Source organism: Psammomys obesus, unplaced genomic scaffold (assembly GCF_907164565.1).
Source record: "Psammomys obesus unplaced genomic scaffold, mPsaObe1.curated_primary_1811, whole genome shotgun sequence".
NCBI lineage: Eukaryota > Metazoa > Chordata > Mammalia > Rodentia > Muridae > Psammomys > Psammomys obesus.
The window spans coordinates 8418701-8438044 of record NW_026596134.1 but is presented as its reverse complement, the minus strand read 5'-3'; the positions used below and the strand labels follow the sequence as shown (position 1 = coordinate 8438044).

The 19344-nt window shown below is 50.4% G+C and overlaps 1 protein-coding gene across 1 annotated transcript; it reads right to left on the bottom strand.

Moving 5' to 3' along the window:
- Positions 1–2764: 2764 nt before the first annotated feature.
- LOC129666018 (interferon alpha-inducible protein 27-like protein 2A) lies at positions 2765–8582 on the bottom strand. The gene is made up of 5 exons (XM_055593031.1): positions 8493–8582; positions 4213–4321; positions 4084–4101; positions 3431–3592; positions 2765–2991 (listed from the first exon to the last, which is right to left on the bottom strand). Exons 2-5 carry the CDS (start codon positions 4217–4219, stop codon positions 2918–2920), a joined length of 261 nt encoding a protein of 86 aa, XP_055449006.1. The 5' UTR covers positions 4220–4321; positions 8493–8582; the 3' UTR covers positions 2765–2917.
- Positions 8583–19344: the final 10762 nt, after the last annotated feature.

Sequence of the window (19344 nt, the reverse complement as noted above, 5' to 3'; positions counted from 1 at the left end):
AATGTCTGCCCCCCCACCCCTGGCCTTCTATCTTACCCTAGCCTATCAGGTCTCATCAGGACCATGCATGGAGAGGATGTAGACCCCCTGCTCAGAGGAAGTCCATAGGCTGCTCAGGCTCCAAGTGGGTTCCCTAGCAAGGGGGGCAGGGGTTGTCCCTGACAGCCATTAGGCTCAACTTCTTGTCCCACCATCTTGTCACAGCCAGATGCTGTAGGTATGTGCTCAACTGGGCTGAATCTAAATATGAAAACAGAAGCTGCCCTTTGCCCTGCTACTGCTCCCTGAACTCTGAGCTGGTCACCTCCTCCATATTGCCCCTCCATAAATGAGGAGTTGACCTAAATGACTTCTCAGATCCCAGTGGTGATGACGGTAGGGAGCTGGCTCAGTCCCTTGGCATCCTGCTTTGAGCCACTCCTCCCAAAGCCAGAGCCTGGTTTGTATTGATACCACCCTCTCCACTATGTATCTAGTGATTTTTTTTTTTTTTTCTGGTGGTCTGGATCAAAACCTTTTGTCTGAGCCAGATCATCCTAAGAAAACCAAAACCTTGTCTGTTCTCTCAGTCCCATAGCCCCACTAGAGGAAATTGACTTTTCCCCTCTGTGTCATCCAGCACAGTACTTGGCCATGCTTGGGGAGGGGAAAATAGTTTATTAGTCATGCTAGTTGTGGGAGAAGAGGTAGTCTCTTCCACCTTGGGCCCTCTATTCCCTCACACATGCAGAATGGCTCTAGCTCTGGAGGTTCTAGGGGGAACTTTCCTGGGACAGAGGCAGTCTTTATCATCCCTGTGAGAGATTCACGGACATTGTCCAAGCTCACAAAGGTTTCCCCTTCTCTGCTTTCATGATTCCTGTCTCCATTTCAAGAAGTGATCTCTATAATTGGAAAATTTAAAAACCACCATTCTCTGGAAAGCCTCAGGCCCTCATTGTCTCCTTGAGACAGTTTTTTTTAATACACCTCAGGGGACCTGAAATGACAGCTCCTGGCCACCAACCACCTAGCAGAGGATCACAGTCAGACAGTGCAGCCCTGTTAGCATGGATTTCTTCTTCTGTCTGACCTGACTGGGACTCTGACACTGCCCAAGGTGAGGAGGCTCTGAACAATTTTTGCCAGGCCCTTTTACAAGGATAGGAAGCAACTGCTAGGAAAATCCCCTATGGTGAAAGACAGTACAAGAATTCAAGAGACTACAAGACTCAAGAATCACCTTCTGGGTTCCCAGAGTGCCTCTGTGAGTCTTATCTAATGTTTTCTCCCACAAACCCAGGCACACCAGAAAATCAGCGAGCCAACAATATTGTTTTTGCCTTGTAGTCATCCACAGATATTAGAAAGACACTGTAGGTTAGAAGGGTTTGGAGATATGAATGAGTCCCAATGATTGGAGATGGCTCAAAGGGTTTACAAAACCAACTTGTAGGAGAAAAAAAAAAATAATGCAGAACAAAAGATTGACCTGAGTAGCACTTAGGGAGACGATAAAAGAAGTCCCAGAAGGGGAAGTCTGAGACACTGGGAAAGGAAGAGGGTAGAAGGATGTCCTGTCCTATGTAAATGATTGCAAATTGGGGGAGGGCCCTAACCTAGGTGTTGGGACCCTAGAAGAGTCCAGTGGCCCTATCTGTCTGAAAGACTTGATCCTATTTTTATCAGTTGGCCACTGCAGCTATGCTAATAAAAGAAGATGACAAAGTGACTCTGGGTCAGGAGCTATTCCTAACCACCACATACTCTGTTGAAGCCCTCTTGAGGTGGGGTTGTGGAGGGTGCTAGGGAACTGGGTATCCAACGCCTGAATACTATATTATCAAGCATTTCTCTATATCCGGTTCTATGAAGCTTGAGCTAGCAACCCAGGCAACCTGCTGCCAGACAGTAACCCAAACAGAACCTCTCCTTGATTGCCTGGAAGTGACTGAGATACAGCCTAACCCAGAAGATCTGACCTAGCAGATGCCCACACGCAACCTTATCCCATTCTGTGTGCTCCCCCAATAGACTTCTGCATGCCTTTCCATGTCCCATCCATTTGCCCCTCTTCCAGAAAGGCTTTCAGATTTTTCACAAGAGATCAGATCCCTGCCCCTCTGTTTCGTGAATGTGCCTGCTACCTGTCACTGCAGTGAACAGTATCTTGTGTCCCAATTGTTTTATAAATGCCAGGATCCTCCTGCCTCGGAGACCTCTGGGTGTCAGTGTGGGCTCTGTCCAGCACTGCATTATGCGCTACGTGGGCATTGCATGAGGGTGTGGTCAGGGACCCGGAACATAAGGCAGGAGTTTTAGCCTCCTTTTCATTGTTACAGACATTATAAATGGTGGTGACTGATTTTTTATTCCACCTCCTTCCTGAGGTACCAGCACTTTAGCTTACCCAGGGGCATTCCTGGTAATTTCCTGTCTTAGCCTCTCAGCAGTACAGTGGGGAAGCTATAGGTTGCTAGCTCTGGATATCCAGAACCATTGATGAGGAAGGACCAACAGCTCTGGGATCAGTGGTTTGGCTAGCTCTCACCTTTACCTTGTGACAGAAACCTCTGTCAACCCAACTTAAAGGTCCCCCAAAGCCTCCATGTCACACAGACCATTGCCACTAAGGCAGGGACTACCTTAAGTGTTCTGCCTACTGACTGTGTGCTGGCCAGCCTGTCACCTCCCTCTGATCTCCAGTCTGAGGCTGGCTGGGGAAACCTGAAGATCTGAAATGCTCAGTCCACAACTCCATTCAAAGAGCCACCACAAGCGAAGATAGGCATGCCAGCAGATAACCTTTATTTTTTTTTTCTCTTTCTCTGACTCCAGTGAGGGTTCTTTTTTTGGGGGGGAGGGGAGAGGTTCGTCTTGGTAGATTGTCTCCTGGATAGACTTTGGGTTCTGCTGGTAGAGGTGTCATCTCCTAAGTTCAAAACAAGGCTCCTAAGATTGCCCCAGCAGTGCCCAGGATGATGTTGGATGATGTAGAGAGTCCAGCGGCCCCTGGGAAGGAGACAGTGCAGTGACAGGGAATGGCCTGAGGCTTAGAGATGGCCCCTTCCTTTTTGTCTGAACCCAGGGCCCCTGCTTTAGACAGAGATATTCAAAGTGGACTAAAAGGAGAAGACAGATCTGGGCAAACTGAGATATGGGAAGGAGAGCTATCCAGAGAGGAATGTCCTCTCTACATAGCAGGACAGAGGGGGACATGCTGGAGGACACCCAGGGCCTGGATAGCATGCATCTTGGACCAGGGCTCCTCATACTTCTGCCATCCAGCACCTCTCACCCCTGCACTATACCCCAACCTTCCTGAGAATGAACCAGAAAGTAGGGGCAGAGCTAGAAGACATGTCATAGTAGAAGGTGGGACTGTGAAGAGAGGAAGGGAGATACCTTCTTTGGCTTGGTCTTCAGTCATCTTGTCTGGCCTGACACTTACCCACTGATTGGAATGTAGCTACCAGGCTTCCTGCTGCAACACCACCTCCATTGGCGATTGCTGATGCAGACATCATCTTGGCTGCTATGGATGAGGCCGCAATTCCTGCCCCAGTGAAGCCCATAGCACTCAGGGCTACAGGTGCAGCTGTCAAGGCCAAAACTGTGGGGAGAGGAACTGTGTGGGGTGGGCTCAGGGAAAAGACCCACCCAGGAATCTCTTGAATGTTTCTGAGGTCCTTCTATTCTGGGTAGCATTGAAAGTGGTCCCAAGGTAAAGAAGGCTAGGGAAGGGAGCCAGGTGGAGGCAAAGAGGACAGTGAAGAGACAGAGCCATAGGCTTGCCAGGCTGTGTGACACTCGAGACGACATCACCCTTCCCTGGGGTTCGGGTTTGTGAGGGGTAAAATTAACCACTGTGGGTTTTCAGCAACTGCCCCTCCCCCTTTCAACCAATTCTCTACTTGCTGCTCATCATGCCTGGAGGAGCAACTGAGCAGGAAACCTTAAGTTCATCCCTGGTGCAGTGAGCACATCTTTGGTCCCTGCTCTTCACCCAGGCTGCTCCAGAATGCAGCGGAAGGCAGGTGCCAGAGCAGCTCCCACGTCAGAACACAAACACCCTCTGCCTCACCGCAGGCACAAGAAACAAACCTCCTCCTATCACAGCACCTAGGGAGAGATGGTTTGGTAGAGAAGGTTAGTTGTTGGATGGCAGCAAGTTCTTGGCGGGTTTGGATCAGGGAGCCCAGTTTCCAACCCACCCCCAAGGGGGCTACTAACCCAACATGGTGAGATGTCCTGGTAGCAGGTAAGCTTAAGTAGCGACTTGAATCGGAGGAGGGACTTGCTCAGGGACTGGTAGCTGGGTAGCTTAGGCAGCGACTTAAAGCTGAGGAGAGGAGAGACTCTTGTTAGGGAACCAATAGGAGGTAATGGCCCTCCCCTTGCAGTGAGTCAGCCTCCTGTTGGAGGTTGGAAAGCTAAGGAAAATTAGACACCCACTCTCCACCCATCTGCTTACTGTCTGGACTGTTGCCACACACACACACACACACACACCACATGAGAGGGGGGAGGGAGGCGAGAGGAAAGAAGACACAGGGAAAGAGGAAGGAAGAGGAGGAGGAGGAGAAAGCCATTTTGCTGCTAAATCTCAACGGAAAGGAACAACACACACATACAAACACAAACTCAGCAAGTATGTGGACACAACAATCACTATTTTCACCTGAAAGAGGATGAGTAGAGCCATGGCTGGATGACCAGATAAGGTTATCCAAAATATCTTCTTCCCACACAGTAACAGTTTTGATGAAGATTTCGTAGTAGTGAAGCAATAAAAATCATAAATCAATGTACTATATACATAAGTGTATGTATATATGTATGTGTGTATACACACACATATGTATATATAAAACATTAAGTGGGAGGGTTAAAGCCAATGGGGGACTTTCTGCCACAGGCCTGTGGTGCTAACTAATGGCATTCTTCTTTTGGTTGGTAGGAGCCAGGTGTTTTTTTCCAAAGGATTTGCCTAATGGCCACAAACATGTTATGTTGGGTAAAGACAGGGACAATAAAATGGCTATTACAAGGGCTAAAGACATCCCAAGAGAATTTGGCTCTGGACTTGCAGCAATTCACAAAAGGATGTACCCAGGAAAAGGCCCACTCCCAGGCAATGTTCTGCCTCGTAGATCCTTTAGTACAGCTAGGATTATACACAGCTGGGGCAGGAGTGGGCACAGCTGGCTGCTGGAATCAAAGGTAAGGGGACCGTTAACAGCCTCATTACCAAACACATAGCTATCACCAGTGGTGTTCTTTTTCTGTCCTTGATAAAACTGTGAACTGTCTGTTCTGTAGGCCCTCAGGGCTGCCCTGCTTCAGGAAGAGTCAAGCCTGGGGGGGAAGAGCTACAGCTCTACTTCTGCTAACCCCTTGTGTTGCTCAACCTCTCATCCAAAGACAAAAGAAAGAACATTGAAACAGTCTGCATTATAATACGAGCATGCTCGAATGCTGCCGGGAAGACAGACGACAAATCAGTTGCTTGTGTCCATACAAGTTTTGATTTCAGATGATGAATTATTCAACAGAAAATTCTGAGTGCTTTACAAAAATTGTTTTGAAACAAGGGCTTAAGTGTGTGTGTGTGGGGGGGGGTAAGGTTTGAGGGAGTCTCAGAGTTTAGGAGTACAGAGGGTGGTTGCGGGGAGGGTCTGGATGCTGGAATGCCCCAGCCTTATTCCCACTTCTCCTTTGCCACTCTGATCCCCACCTGTCTCTAGCCATGCCCAGCTGTGAGTCTGGAACAGGTTCTGCCCCTTTAGCCAGAAGCTCTCCCCAGCTGTTGGCCCTCCCGCCCTAGCATCCTCCCAGCTGTGTGCACTCTGGCTGAGAGGTGAACCCATTTCCACCTGGATCCAGACATGGCCTAGGCATGGTATAAGAAGCTTCAGGCGACGTGCCTGAAGCCTTACTGAGGGTATTCCCTCAAAAGGCTGAGGTGAATGACGCTCTGGTAAGATGTCGGCAGTGCCCGCCTCCACTCCTGGGGCCGCAGCCCTGGGGGGCACTCCTGGGAGAGCAGTCCTGGTGGAAGACAGTCTTAGGGGCTGCTTTTCTCACACAGTGAACCTGCTTTAGACCTTGCTTGCCTTGAGACTGCCATAAAACCCGGAGTCTGGGCTTTGGAGTCCTCAGCAGCTATAGGCTTCATTATAGCTGGAATGTCACTTTGTGAGTGTTTTCTTTCTCTGCCCTAGTCACCACCTAGGTGCCCAGGCTTCTCTGTGCTTCGGCCCTTGAAGTTTCTGTGTGACCCACGGGAAGAGGTCCTTCTGTCCCAAGCGGGTTTCTTCCATCTCTAGACCTTCAACTCAGCAGCCTATGTGTACCCAAGATGTGACTGGAAGAGCATTGCACTGTCAATGTGTGGTCTATGTGCCTCCACCTCGTTCCCCCTCCCATCATCCCCTGCTCCTTTCCATGCTTCGGAGCAGGGATTGCTGGTGGGGAGCTGACGCTGGGCAGATGGTTTCTCCTGCCTTACAGTGCTGTTCCTCCCATAGGCTAAGGATGAACTCCTTAGGCCCTAAGGCTGCACTGCTGGCTGTGGGGAGGGAGGCAATGGACTAACAAGAACGACTTGAGAAGCACTGGGCCTTCCTTGTCTTTGAAATCCTAATGTCCATCTGTGACCCAGGTAAGCATTGTTTACTTACTGAGGCAAACCCTTCAGTCAGTGTCGGCCCTCCTGTCCAGCTCCTACAAACCCCATTCCCTGGTCACCACTGGCCCTCTCCCTCCAGGTTCTTCTACGGTTCCCTGCATCCCACATCAAAGTGGTCCAGAAGGAAGGAGCCTCCTCTGAGTCCCACCTGAGCTGTGTTAGTCCCTTCCAGCTGAAGGCTCCCCATCCCCCAGTCCTGCCGACCATCTCATTCTTCTCTTGTTGCACATCAGTGTGCTGAGAAAGGAGCCAGAGCAGCCTTCCTGACACAGGTAGCAACGTGGCCTCCAACCCTTTCACCTCACATGCACTTGCCTGAGTTTTTCTCCGTCCAGAGTGGGACAGTACAGCACGCTTTTGGCAGCGACTTCCTGCGTGAGATTCAGCTTCACTGTCCACAGGACCATAAAGGTCCCTGCGGTGTAGATAATCTCCTTTTATCTGAATTTTGCCTGTTAGGCCCACATCTGTGGACTTGTGGGAGCTGGGCCCTGGCCGGAGCTCTTCAGAGCCTGAGTGTTTCTGTAGCACCTTCATTAACAGAAGGTCAGGTTGGTGCTTTTCACAAGCCTCAGCTGCTGACCAGAGCATCCACCTGGTTGCGGAAGAACTCGGCTTTCTGAGTACTGTCCCCTCCCCTCCTCTCGGAGCTTCCAGCCCCACCTGGGGACATGCCTCAGGGTTCTTGCTGGCCCTCACCTGCTCTGGCTCCCAGGGGCTCTAAGCTTCCCTCCCTTGGGCTGCTCCTATCATTCCCTGGGTCAACTTGCTAGACAGGCCACATCCTTGGTTTGCTTTGTGGTCTGAAGCAGGTGAGGAATATGTAGCATGGACACCTGGCTGGAATCAGGCTGGGGGACCCCAACATCAGTCCCAGGGAAGGGAAAAATCCAGACAGCCTTAGCTGAAGCTGGGACCTGGCCAGTGGTAGGAGGTGAGCAGCCAGGCTTTTGAGGAGCTAGGAATATTGCATTTCTAGCTCTCCACCCAAGAGTCACTGGCTCATTTGGTGCAGGCTGGACCCGGAAGGGCTATTTCTCTCTCCCCTCTTTTCTTCTCTCTCTGGCTTCTTTCCTCTACTTCCCATTTCCTCAGTTTCTGGATGGCTGTGACCTTGAGTAAAACAGCCTTCCTCCGTTCTTCCCTCCTCCCTCTGCTCTCCTTTCTCCTTTCCTCCACTGGTTTTCCCTATCCTCCCCTCCCTCCCTCTTGTCCCTTCTCTCAGCCTCAGTTTCCCCATCTGAATGGAGAGGTGTAGACTAGATGAGTCTTTTGTTTCTGGGACTGGTTTCAGGAACCCCCTTAGATTCTCAGTGCTCTGGACACTCTTTGCCCAGTTGCCATTTGTGATTAACTTGTGCTTTACAGTGTTGGGACTGAATCCACCACAGTGATCATCCAGAGACACCTTGGACAACCCTGGGCCCCTCATCTACTCAGGGCTCAGAGCCCCAAGGCAGACCACCAGTTCTGTTACAAGAATCCAGCATTTACCTCTGCAGAATGGTAGCTCATGGCAGCCTTGAATGTCCCATGCCCCTTTCCCATGACACAGATTGGCCTCCCCACCCCTGTACCCTGTAGAAGGTCCCCTCCCTTTCCAGAAGGACTCATCCCATTCCTCCTTTGCTCACTTAAGCGTTTTGAAAGCAGGACCAGCCTGGAGTGTCGGGCCAGTGTTTTTAGTTTGTGGTATTTGTGTACCATGTCCCTGCCCTGCCCATGGAACCACAAGGCTTTCTCACCCTTGTATCCCATAGAAGGCCCCCTGACCTGCCCATCCTGTTAGGGTCCCATCCCGTCCTTCTCACTGAGCACTAACCTGTTGACTCAAAGCCCTTTCTTGGGCTACTTCTTCCTCAAGTGGCTGGGCTGTCCCTCAAAGGCCTCTGGATCCTTACTGGTAAGTCTGTGCTGAGAAAGGAGGAGGACAGGGGTGTGAGGGGGCTGATGAGGTCTCAGGTGTGAAGCTTACTCTCCTCCTACCCAGACTGCGGGTCAGCCCTCATCCTCAAAGCCTAGCACCTGACCCTTAACTCCTAGTATCACGTGTCTTGTGAGTGGAGGTAGAGTGTCATGCCAAGCCCGTAGCCCCTTTAGCTTGGAGACTTGCCCCCCAGATGAATTCTGGTGAAGAGAACATACTTCTGAGTACCTGTGTGCTCAGGCCTCAGCTTGATGGCAGGGATGGAGAGAGACAGCCCCTCTGAGGCATTCACAGGGTTCCTACCAGGAACAGATGAAAAAAAGGGTGTCTTGAGCCTTGGATTAGAGCAGTGGTTCTCAACAGTAGTGGGCTGTGACCCCTTGGGTGGGGGTGGGGGGGTGTCAAAAGATCCTTTCACAGGGGTCGAATGTCAGATACTGCGTATCAGATATGAATCATTATGCTTCATAACAGTAACAAAATTCAGTATGCAGTAACAGTGAAAACTTTATGCGGGGGGGGGGGGTCACCACAACATTACGGAAGGTTGAGAACCACTGGATTAGAGGGTCAAGAGGGATGAAGGGGTGAGTCCTGAGTCTTCCTTGACCCCACACTGAGGACAGGGTAAAGTTAGATTGATCTAGAGGCCTCAAGGCGGCCTCACCTCCTATAGGGGATGGGAAACTGAGGCTCAGAGCCCAAGGTCTTACTCAAGGTCACATTATGAGGTCCTGTTGCCCCTTTCTCCTTCCCATCTTCTCCCCCAGCCCAGCCTCCCCTCTCTGCCCTTCTTTCCTCTTCCCTCCCTCTATTCTTCCTGCCCCTGCCATAGTTCTCACCCACTTCCTTCTTGGAATGCTCTGAAGGTCAGGGTGGCGTGTGGCTGCTTTGTCAGATCCCAGCCTTTCCTCCTTGCACATCTGCGTTCTCGGAGCAGGAAGCTATGATTGGGTGTGGCAGCAGTGGACACTGGGGTTGAATGGCTTCAGGACTATGACCCTACTGCTCCCTTAACCAGGAAGCCAAAGAGGTTATGTCAGGCCAAATTTTAGCCTAAGCCTGGGGCAGCCAGAGAATGCCTGTTCAGAGGCCTGAGACATACTTCTGGAAGAAGAGGCTTCCGCCCTGAGCTAGGCTCAGGTCACCGTCCCTGTGAATGTTGGCTCCTTCCTTAGGACTCCATCTAGGTCCTCACCACTCTTGACGCCCACTGTCCCTGCCGACCATGGCTTTTGGGGCAGAGTGGTAGTTCTGGAACCTTCCTATGCAAATTCCCTCTGAGCCTGGCCTGATGTAGCAGTGCCTGGTGGGGGTGGGGTCATGGCAGATAGGGAAATGGAGCCATTTCTTCCAGGAAGGCTGCCTGTGGTGGGCCACTTTGAATCCAAATTCTCTGAGGTGTCACATTAGACCCCCTCATCTCCGGGTCTTCTCCTGTCCCTCTCTGTCACCTGCTAGGTCTGTACAGACTCTTGCTGTCCAGGTATTCACCCTGGCGTTCAGGTCTTTATCCTGCAGCTCTGTTTCTTTGCCCTTCTGTGTCCTTTGTGGAAAGAACCTTGACCCAGTAACTCCCTGCCTGCTTTGCCAGAGCCTGCTTCCACATCAGTACTTTTATTGGAGAGCCTAGGCCCACACTGATCTTCTTGGAGGAGGGTAAGCATTGGGATTCAGAGTATGTCTTTGACATCACATGTCCCCCATCTGGTTCTCCGAGGCCTAATGTCACTTCCAGGCAGTGGCCCTTTCTGAGGAAGAACCCTACCCCTGGAGAGGCCTCCTGGGGGTACAGCAGGTCTTCAAAGCTGGACCACTTGTGTGTCTACTGAACACTCCGACCTGGAGGGGACTAGAGCTACAGCTGGGAATCTCTGGGGCTAATTAGGTATAGGTGGGGGCTCTGCTTTCAGAAGGCCTAGAGTCCTGTCTGACCCTGGAAGGATGCTGACCGCTCTTGAGTCTCTTTTCATGTTGGAGGGCTGGCACTGTCCCACCAGGTATGTCACAGATGGACACTCCACAACCATAAACCTGCCACACAGGAGCACAGGGAAACCTGTATCTCTGATCCCCTTGTGAAGACTCTGAGCTGAAGCTGGGTATCTGCAGCATTCCTAGGCCTGCTTGGGGTATGTCGAGGTCCAGGACAGTGTCTGATGTTTGAGGGTAGACCAACTTTTCCCAGGTGACAGAAAACTCGGACTGGGGGTTGGGGGAGAGTCAGGCCAGTCTCAAGTTTGAGAAACTTCTAAACACCATCTTAGAAAGTCTGGGCTAGTCCTTAACCAGCTTTAACTTAAGATAAGAACAATCCCTGGGTGCTTTGAAAGACTTCCTTGCAAAAGTCTGCCTTCTCAATCAATGCGGTATTGCACTCTTCCCATAGCAGTCAGGATGCTAAAGGACGTGCCCTGTATCAGCAATTGTTCATGTTTACTAAGTGGGGAAACCATCAAAAACAAGTGCTCAATAAATACACTTGTTTCTTTTCCTTCCTTCCTTCCTTCCTTCCTTCCTTCCTTCCTTCCTTCCTTCCTTCCTTCCTTTCTTTCTTTCTTTCTTTCTTTCTTTCTTTCTTTCTTTCTTTCTTTCTTTCTTTCTTTTTTTCCTCCCTCAGTCCTGTCTATCTTTCAGTCTGGGCCTGAGTGGGAAAGCAGAAGCAGACAGGATGCTGTGGAAGGAATGTCAATGCCTGCTTTGCAGGGAGGTGGTTCATTGTGCTCCGGTCTTGATCACCTTTGGCAAGGATGCTTGAAAGGACCAGATGGAGTGTCATATGGCAAGGTATGTTACATTTGGTTAGGGACTAGAAAGTTTCACTGTGTTTTGAGTCTTTGTAATAATAAACCAGATACCAATTTTGAGAGAAGAAAAGCAATATTTTTCTTGTCTAGGGATAAATGAAACTTCTTGGCTGTAGATCCACAAAATTTGGGCTTCAGTTTCTTCCCATCACTGCCTTGGATTTGAAATGGTCAAAAATCCCTGCCAATGTCTCTTCACTTGGCTTGCTGGCTGCCTTCAGCTGTGTGAGCTTGAGGGAGGGGAGCACATGGGAACTTCCCTACTTACATACTTGCAGGGAGAGGGACTTGAATTTGAGTAATCAAATGTTCTTGAGTGACTTTTAGTGTTCTCTTCCTCATAATGGTAGTTCAGCTTGGCCTTGACCTGAGCCAGCCTCCCAAGTTTGAGATCACAACGGTTGAACCCCAGGTTCGTGCTGATTCACTGTTGACAAACTAACTTCCCAAAGCCGTTTCTAGGTTTAAAACGCCACTCAACTGGTGACAGTTGTGTGTTGGAAAAACCCATACCTTGTGTATACACCTGGTGTTGGCCTCCAGGAGAGTCTCTGACCACTGACCATGGTTACTGCTACATTACAAGGGAAGCCTCTTCCTCTCTCCTGGTTGTAGCAGGCATGACTATCATCTGTGACTATCAGCAGGTGGCAGTTTTTCACCACCTCATCTTAAAGGCCTGTCCTTTAGGCTCCACATGGGAAGGAACCATCTTTGGGCAGGAAATGAAGATCTTCCAAAGACTGCCTACTCCTGGAACAGCAGCCTGGATATGGATGGATTTGGGATACTGGCTGCACAGGGTCTTTGGCTGTCATCGCCACATACCAGGAGAGATCATTCAAGGAGGGCTGAGATGAGATGCCCATTGTTAAAGAATTGGGTCTTTGTGCCACATGTAGAAACGAGGGCCCAGACATCCTAAGAGCTGAGCTGGCTTGGGATACCAGCTGATAGGAGGAAGTAGCTTCTCAAGTACAAACACTCCAGGAGGGGAACTACCACATCCAGTGGCTGAGAAGGGATCTAACCCAGGGCAGACAAAAGACGTTTTCTAGCTTCCCTTGTTTGAGTTGCATTTAAAGAGTTGATAATGAGGGGCCTGGAGAGAGATAGCTCCGAAGTTAAGAGCACTTGTTCTTGCAGAGGACCCAGGTTCAATTCTCAGCACCTGTATGGAGTGGCTCACCACCATCTGTAACTTCAGTTCCGGGGTATCTGACTGTGCTGTTACCTTCCTGGCTTTGCCACAGATGCCACTTCTGAGAGTGTGGTTGCCAAGGTAACCTGAATACAGTTTCCCTTGTGTACATATCAGGTAGGGGTTTCCGCCGCAGTGGAAAGGTCAACCTCTGCCCTTACTCTGTTTTTTCATCCTCTTTGCTGCTCTTAGTCCCTTAGCTTGGAACACACGTTAGCTATTTTGAGGAATGTTTGCTCAGAATATAATACTTCCCTGTGGCCATCTCTGCTGGCTCTGGTTCTTACATCTGTGGGTGTGTTCTAAAGGGAAACCAGATGCCAAGGTGTCGGGTCACAAAGCAGGCCCTTAAAATGAAACAGCTTCCAGTACCCTGAGCAATGCCAGCAGAGATGGCCACGGGGAAATAGAAACCTAAGGAATTTCTCAAAGCCTGTGTCTTTGGAGTGTAGGGGATAGGTGAGGGTGGGGGAGTCTTGTTTATCAGATAATTGCAGTATTACTCATTCCTCCTAAAAGGCCATCCACCACAGGCAAAAGAACAATCTGCTTTGTGAACTGACCTGTGACAGGAACATCCCCCTCAAGGCAGACATGGGCCCGGGGAACCCCATTCTATCCAAGACAGGAAAACAAATCTGAGAGGACAGGATCTGTCCTTTAGCTTTCAGGCTCCCTGGAAAAGGCTGCTTGTCTTTCTGGCTAGATTGCTGCTCTCCGCTCTGGTGAGACAGCCTGAAAGTTTGTCCCAGTAATTTTTTTTCTGCCTCTGCCTGTTTGATTTCTGCTGTGCTCATTTACACAGAGAACTTTTTACTAGCAACACAATTTCAGCTTCCTGGGTACTATAAAATATTGGTAACTGAGAGCGTCCACATGTAAACTTCAATGGCATGAAGTTTAACGTAGATTTGGATTAAGAACAGCATCGTAGACTGAACCTCGCACACCCATCCACATCAGCACAAGGTTGACTTTCCTATCTGTCCGCTGGCCTGGGGACAGAGACCCCACTACTTGCTCCTGCACCTGCCCACCTCCCCTTCACATTAGGTTTCTAATTGTCTCTAGAGAAGGCACTCATTTGAGCTTGAGAAAACTCTAGAGTCTCTGCAGCTAAAATTTTCACCCCCCAGAAGGCAGCCAGGTGACCAGTAACTCCTGGCCGGGGTGGGTCAGAGGAGCCAGAATTCAACTCCAGGGTTCTGTACTCTGGGTAGTCCCAGAGGATAATTGTCACACATTACAGATAAAAGTGTGTACAGTGGACTGATAAGATGGATACATAAAGCCAGGCATGGTGGTGCATGCCTGTAATCTCCGCACTCAGAGGCAGGTAGAGATGAGTTTGAGGTCTAGAGTGAGTTCCAGCATAGCCAAGGTTACACAGACCGTGTCTCAAACACTCCCACCCCCGACCCCGGGAGCTCCTGGGTTAGGATGCACACTGGGTTAGGATGAGTTCTTTTACTCTCAACAGGGTTGCTGGTAGTTTCTAGAAAACTGCAGCTCTATACCCAGGAAGAGAGAAAGGCTTTAAGCAAATGCTTTGGGAGTTCTTGATTCTCAGCTGGTGATCCGGGTCAGGTGTGGCCCTGTCCTGGCTCAGAGCACGATGCAGGGCTGAGGAGATGTCAGGGGCATCCTGCTAGCTCTGGGTGGTTATGAAGAGAGACCTCTCACTGCAGTTACAGAATACCCAGGACTAGTTGACTTGTAAAGAGCAGCACATTCTCATCGTGCCGGAACAGAACGTTCAAAGCTGAAGTCTGAAGTGGGGGGAGTCCTCACTGCTGTTCACAGACAGGATGGAGGACAAGCTGAGCCCTGAGCCGGTGGCATCCATTGCTGCATACTGCCTTTCACCATGTTTGCAGTCTGGGTCCTACACAGCTGGTCCTAGGATCCAACCACAGCCTCCATGAACACGGGACTGGACAAGCGAATGCATTTCTTAGAAGACAGGAGCAAGAAACCCCTCAAGAGCCACACACTGGGGAAGACAGATCCGTTAAGATGCTATCGGCAAGCAGTCAGGGAAGCTGAAGTGTGTTCTGACAAGAGAGCTAGTCAGGGGACAGACCACACTGCCACCAAACAACCTCCTGGAAGAACCTTATCTGCCTAATTTACCCCAGCGCGTGCACACACATGTACACGCTCACTCTTGCTCACTCTTGACAGTAAAGTTTGGCTGCCTGGAACACTGACTCTGAAGAAGTGTAGAACAGTGGTCACCCTTGGGGAGAGGAAGAGATGGAGAAGAATAGGGAGCGGCCTTCTGGGACACAGCCTATGGGTGGGCCCGCTTTATGAAAATGTTTCCAAGTGTTTGGCATATGTTTCTGCATTCACAATTATGTCTCGATTAAAAAACTCAAGGGGGTTGGAGTCGATCCAGTAGTTAAGAGCTGAACATACTGTTTTTTTGGTTTTTTGTTTTGTGTTTTTTTTTTTTTTTTGCCGAGGACCAAGTTTGGTTCCCAGTAGTTACATTGGACATCTTACAAACTGCCTGTAGCCACAGCTCCGAGAGGTCCAATCCCTCCTCCTGAACTTTGCTGGCACCTGTACCCCATACACGTATATATAAGTACACATAAGGGATTTTATTTTTTTCCTTTCCTGTCTGTGTGTCCCTTAAAAACCATGAATAGTTTTGGGGAACGTTTTGCCTTTGATGCAAGGAACTGAAGGGCAGGCCTTCCAGCTGGTTCTGGGCTCTTGACAGAAAATGAGAATTGTCAGAAAACAGAACGGGGTTGGAGAGATGGCTCAGCGGTTAATATTTACTGCTCTTGGAGAAGACTGGGCTTCGGTTCCCAGCACCACATGGTGCCTCACAATCCTCCAGGGGCACTTGGCAAATGCACAAAAATGCGGGCAGGTGAAACACTCATGCACATAAAATTAAATCTTAAAATATAAAAAAACAACCTTTTGTTCATCAAATGGCATCAAGAAAAAAGCCCCAGCTGGAGGTGAAAACATGGCTTATAAGGCAGATACTCCTCTAGAAACATAAAAAGTACTAAAAAGACAACCTGGCTTTTAGAGGGAAAGCTGGGTGCGATGGTGCAGGACTGTAATCCTAGCATGCAGGCGATGGTGCTAGGAAGAGCGTGCTCTTGAGGCCAGCTTATTCTACAGAATGAGACCCTCTCTTAAAATAGGATGAGAAAAGCGTGCTTGAGTTTGTGTGGCGTGTGTGGCACCATGCACAGCGCACCACAGGCTCTCGGCATCATGAGACGTTTGGGACTCGGAGAAAGCTCACCATACCAAGCGGTAGTTGAGTGCCTGGAGCAATAACACTGGCGGGAATTTCAGTTGTTGCTAGGTCTCTAGGTGGCTGTCAGCACATAGACATAGAAATTCCACCCGTAGCTATTTACCCAAGAACAATAAAATAGCATCCACTCAGGTATTTGCACACACACTTCAGGGTGGCTCCAATTATAATGGCACCCGACTGGCACAAACCCACAATCTGTATCAACAGGGAAGTTAGGTGGGATACGTGTTCCTTAGAACATTTAGAAGGTATAACTGTGCAAAGTCAAAGGCAGGGTGAACCAGTTCTTCTGGGATACTTAACCCTCCTAGTGAGGTGGATATCGGACCAGGCATTGTCCACTCAGGTGACTGCCTATCAGTCTCTGCCAGTCCTACAGGTGGCCTACCCCTGAGGGAGTCTTGCAACTAAGTGTGGGAGAATTTGCTTCTTGTATTCAAGTGCCCTCTTGTGTCCATATTTGGAACTGCATGCACAACAGCCAGCTGGATTAGATACCAGCCTGGATTGGTTGAGAGGTAGGGGTGAGGCTGTTTTAAGGGGCTGACTGGGTTTGTCCTCAGACTGAAATGGTTGCAAGGGTAGCTGTGTTCTTCAGAACATTCATTTTACCAAGAAAGCAGAGATTTAGCATTGCAGAATTACTACGCATGCTTCCCTGTAAGAAGTCTCTCTCAGCTCTCACAGCATCCCCCATCGTTTCTTCCCTGTTGGGCGCAGGCTCCTGGAAACCATGTCATGAGCCTCACTTCACACTTCTCAGGCCACACAGACGAGAACTAGAAGAATCAGGTCCAACCAAGGTTCTTTTTTTCCTGGGAATTTGGAAGGAGAGAGATACAGAGGCAGTCACCAGCCAGCTGAATCTGTGGTGAGCCACGGGGAAGGGAGGGGCGGGGTGGAGGAGCCACGGTCTGCACCTCGGGAGAGAAAGCCTCTGAGGAGAAACACGACAAGCATTCTCAGAGAAGCCACAGTGTGAGAGAGAGACCCCTTCTGCCCTCCCATTGCTAGTCAGCCCTGCGGTGTGGCTGCGAACAGTTCCTGGGTCCTGAGAGGCTCCTGGTGGTTCACCTTAACTGTCAGCTTAGATTTGAAGGCCCCTGGGAGACCCTAGCCAGGTGTGTCTGGGAGGGAGACTCACCCTGAGCTTGGTGACATCATCCTATGGCCTGGGGTCCCAGAGCGACTAAACAGGAAAAAGAGAGAACAGGAGCTCAACACTGGTGTTTGTCTCTCTGCTCCCTGGCTGTGGAAGCCACGTGACCAGCTGCCTCATGATCCTGCTGCCTCCCCCCTTCCCCCCCCCCCATGATGGACTGTGCCCTTAACTACGAACGAAAGTAAACCCTTCCTTCCTTCTGCTCCCTTTGTCGGGAATTTTGTCATAGCAATGAGAAAAGTAATTAGTCCAACCCCTCAGCCTTATTATCTATGCCACGTACATCCCAGGTGACCAGAGCCCTAACAAATCTCTTCTTGGTGGCCTCTTCCAGTGCCTCATTCACCCACCCATTCGTTCACTTGTTCAGTCAACAAACTCTTTCCGAGACTTTCTACATGGAGAGAAAAGGGCAGCGGGGAAAGTGACATCTTTGCTATTGGTCAGGGAGATGGACAGTAAACTGACAAATACACGGCTTGCCAGATGGCACCAGGCCTCTGAAGACGAGCGAGGCTATGTCTGCTGCCATGTGGGCTGCTGTGTTAGTAGGGTCTGAGTCTGTGCTGCTGTAACAAAATCCCCAAGGCTGGTTAACTCATAAAGAAGAGAAACTTATTTCTCCACCTGTGGAAACTTGAAGTCTAAAGTGGAGCCCAACAACACTTAGTGCCTGAAGCCTGTACCTTAGAGGAGAGGAACACTGCCACCCTGTGTTGGAATGCAGAAATGCAGGGGAGTCCAACACCCCCCCCCCCCCCCCCCGGCCCCAAAGGGGGGCGACCCCCCCCCCCCGGGGGGGGAAGGAGGAAAAGGGGGGGACCCCCCCCCCCCCCCCCCCCCCCCCGGGCCATAAAGGCGCCTAGCCCCGCTCACCTGGGGGTGGGGTAGGGAATCCTCTTGTCCTGATCACCTATCAAAGGTCCCATTTTTTGATGCTATCACAGTGGCAGCAGCCGGCTGACTCTTGGGGAAGACACAGTCAAACAATGGAAGGTGATATGTCAAGAAGACCACTCTCCCGAGGTAAGGCTTAAGTCAGACCCTGAAGCAGCTGCAGAGGCTGAGGGAGCCGCTGAACCTCTTAAGTTAAGGCAGGAGAGAATAGCAGGTGTAAAGGCTCCGAGGATAATGGGGTGAAAGAGCAGTAGCGAGTGTGGCCAGGGCATAGAGTAGGCGTTAGGTAAGACAGAGTGGCCAGGTAAGCACGGTGGGTGGGTCAGGCTTCCCATCCAAGGTACCGGCTCTCAAAAGGGTTAAGTCGATGCTATGATCTTACTTCCTTATTTTAACAAGGTTGGCCATCAGTAGCCAGCTCCTCTAGGGGCTTGGGGAAGACCCATCTGGGACTCAGAGCACAAAAGCTCCTGAGGGCTCCTGGGTGTCTGCGCTGGAGGTTGCAGGCTCAGGGCCTCAACCTGCTTTGGCAGATGCTTTCTGGAACAATGGAACCTCAGCTGGAATAGGCTGGTTTGGGTCCCAGCCACTAGTCCTCTACAGGTCCTTGTCCACTCAAGTTGTTTTGTGAGTTTCGTCTTCTTTCCCTCAGAGACTGAGAGCCAGGCATTTGTGCTTAGAAGGAAGAACCCCAGGGGGAAGCTGAGGCAGGGGGGAGGGAGGCCTGCAGTTGCCTAGGCCTGAGGCTTATATCCAGTCAGAGATCAGTCAGGGGACCTGATGGTGTCTACAGGTTACACAGTGAGAGCTGTCCTCAAATTCACCATCCCAACCCCTTCCCCCCATTTTATTGACACTCAGTGACAGCACAATGTTACTGTCCCACACTGGGTGGGGAACTGCATATTGGGAAGTTGTGGTTCCCAAGTCTGGATTTGGGCAGAGGGGGTGGGGAGGACCCTGGCAACCCAAAGAGCTTGTGTCTTGTGTAAAGGAAGGACAGAGGCACGTTCTGCCCTGCGGGGTGTGGGACCTGAAGGGCCAGGTTTTCTGAATGTTGACAAGGAGTGAACTCTTTTGTAGAGAAGCCTCGTCAACCACAAGGGCCAGGGAGGTGGTTCTGACAGTAGCACTGTGAACACGAAGATCAGAACCCACATAGAAAAGCCAGGTGTGGGGAAACACACTTGTCATTTCAGAGCTGGAGAGGCTGGGACAGGCAGATAGATCCCTGCCAGCCTAGCCTAACTCTTCCTTGGAGAGTTTCAGGCTAATGAGAGACAAAGCCAGGCGTGGTGGCGCAGGCAAGTGGATCTCTGCATTCAAGGCCAGCCTGGCTCTACAGATCTAGTTTCAGGATGGCCAGGCTACACAGAGAAACCCTG

Coding starts and splice junctions, on each gene's coding strand:
- LOC129666018 (XM_055593031.1), bottom strand. Junction 2,992..3,430: donor AGCTACATTCCAATCAGTGG/GTAAGTGTCAGG, acceptor TCTCCTTCCCAG/GGGCCGCTGGACTCTCTACA.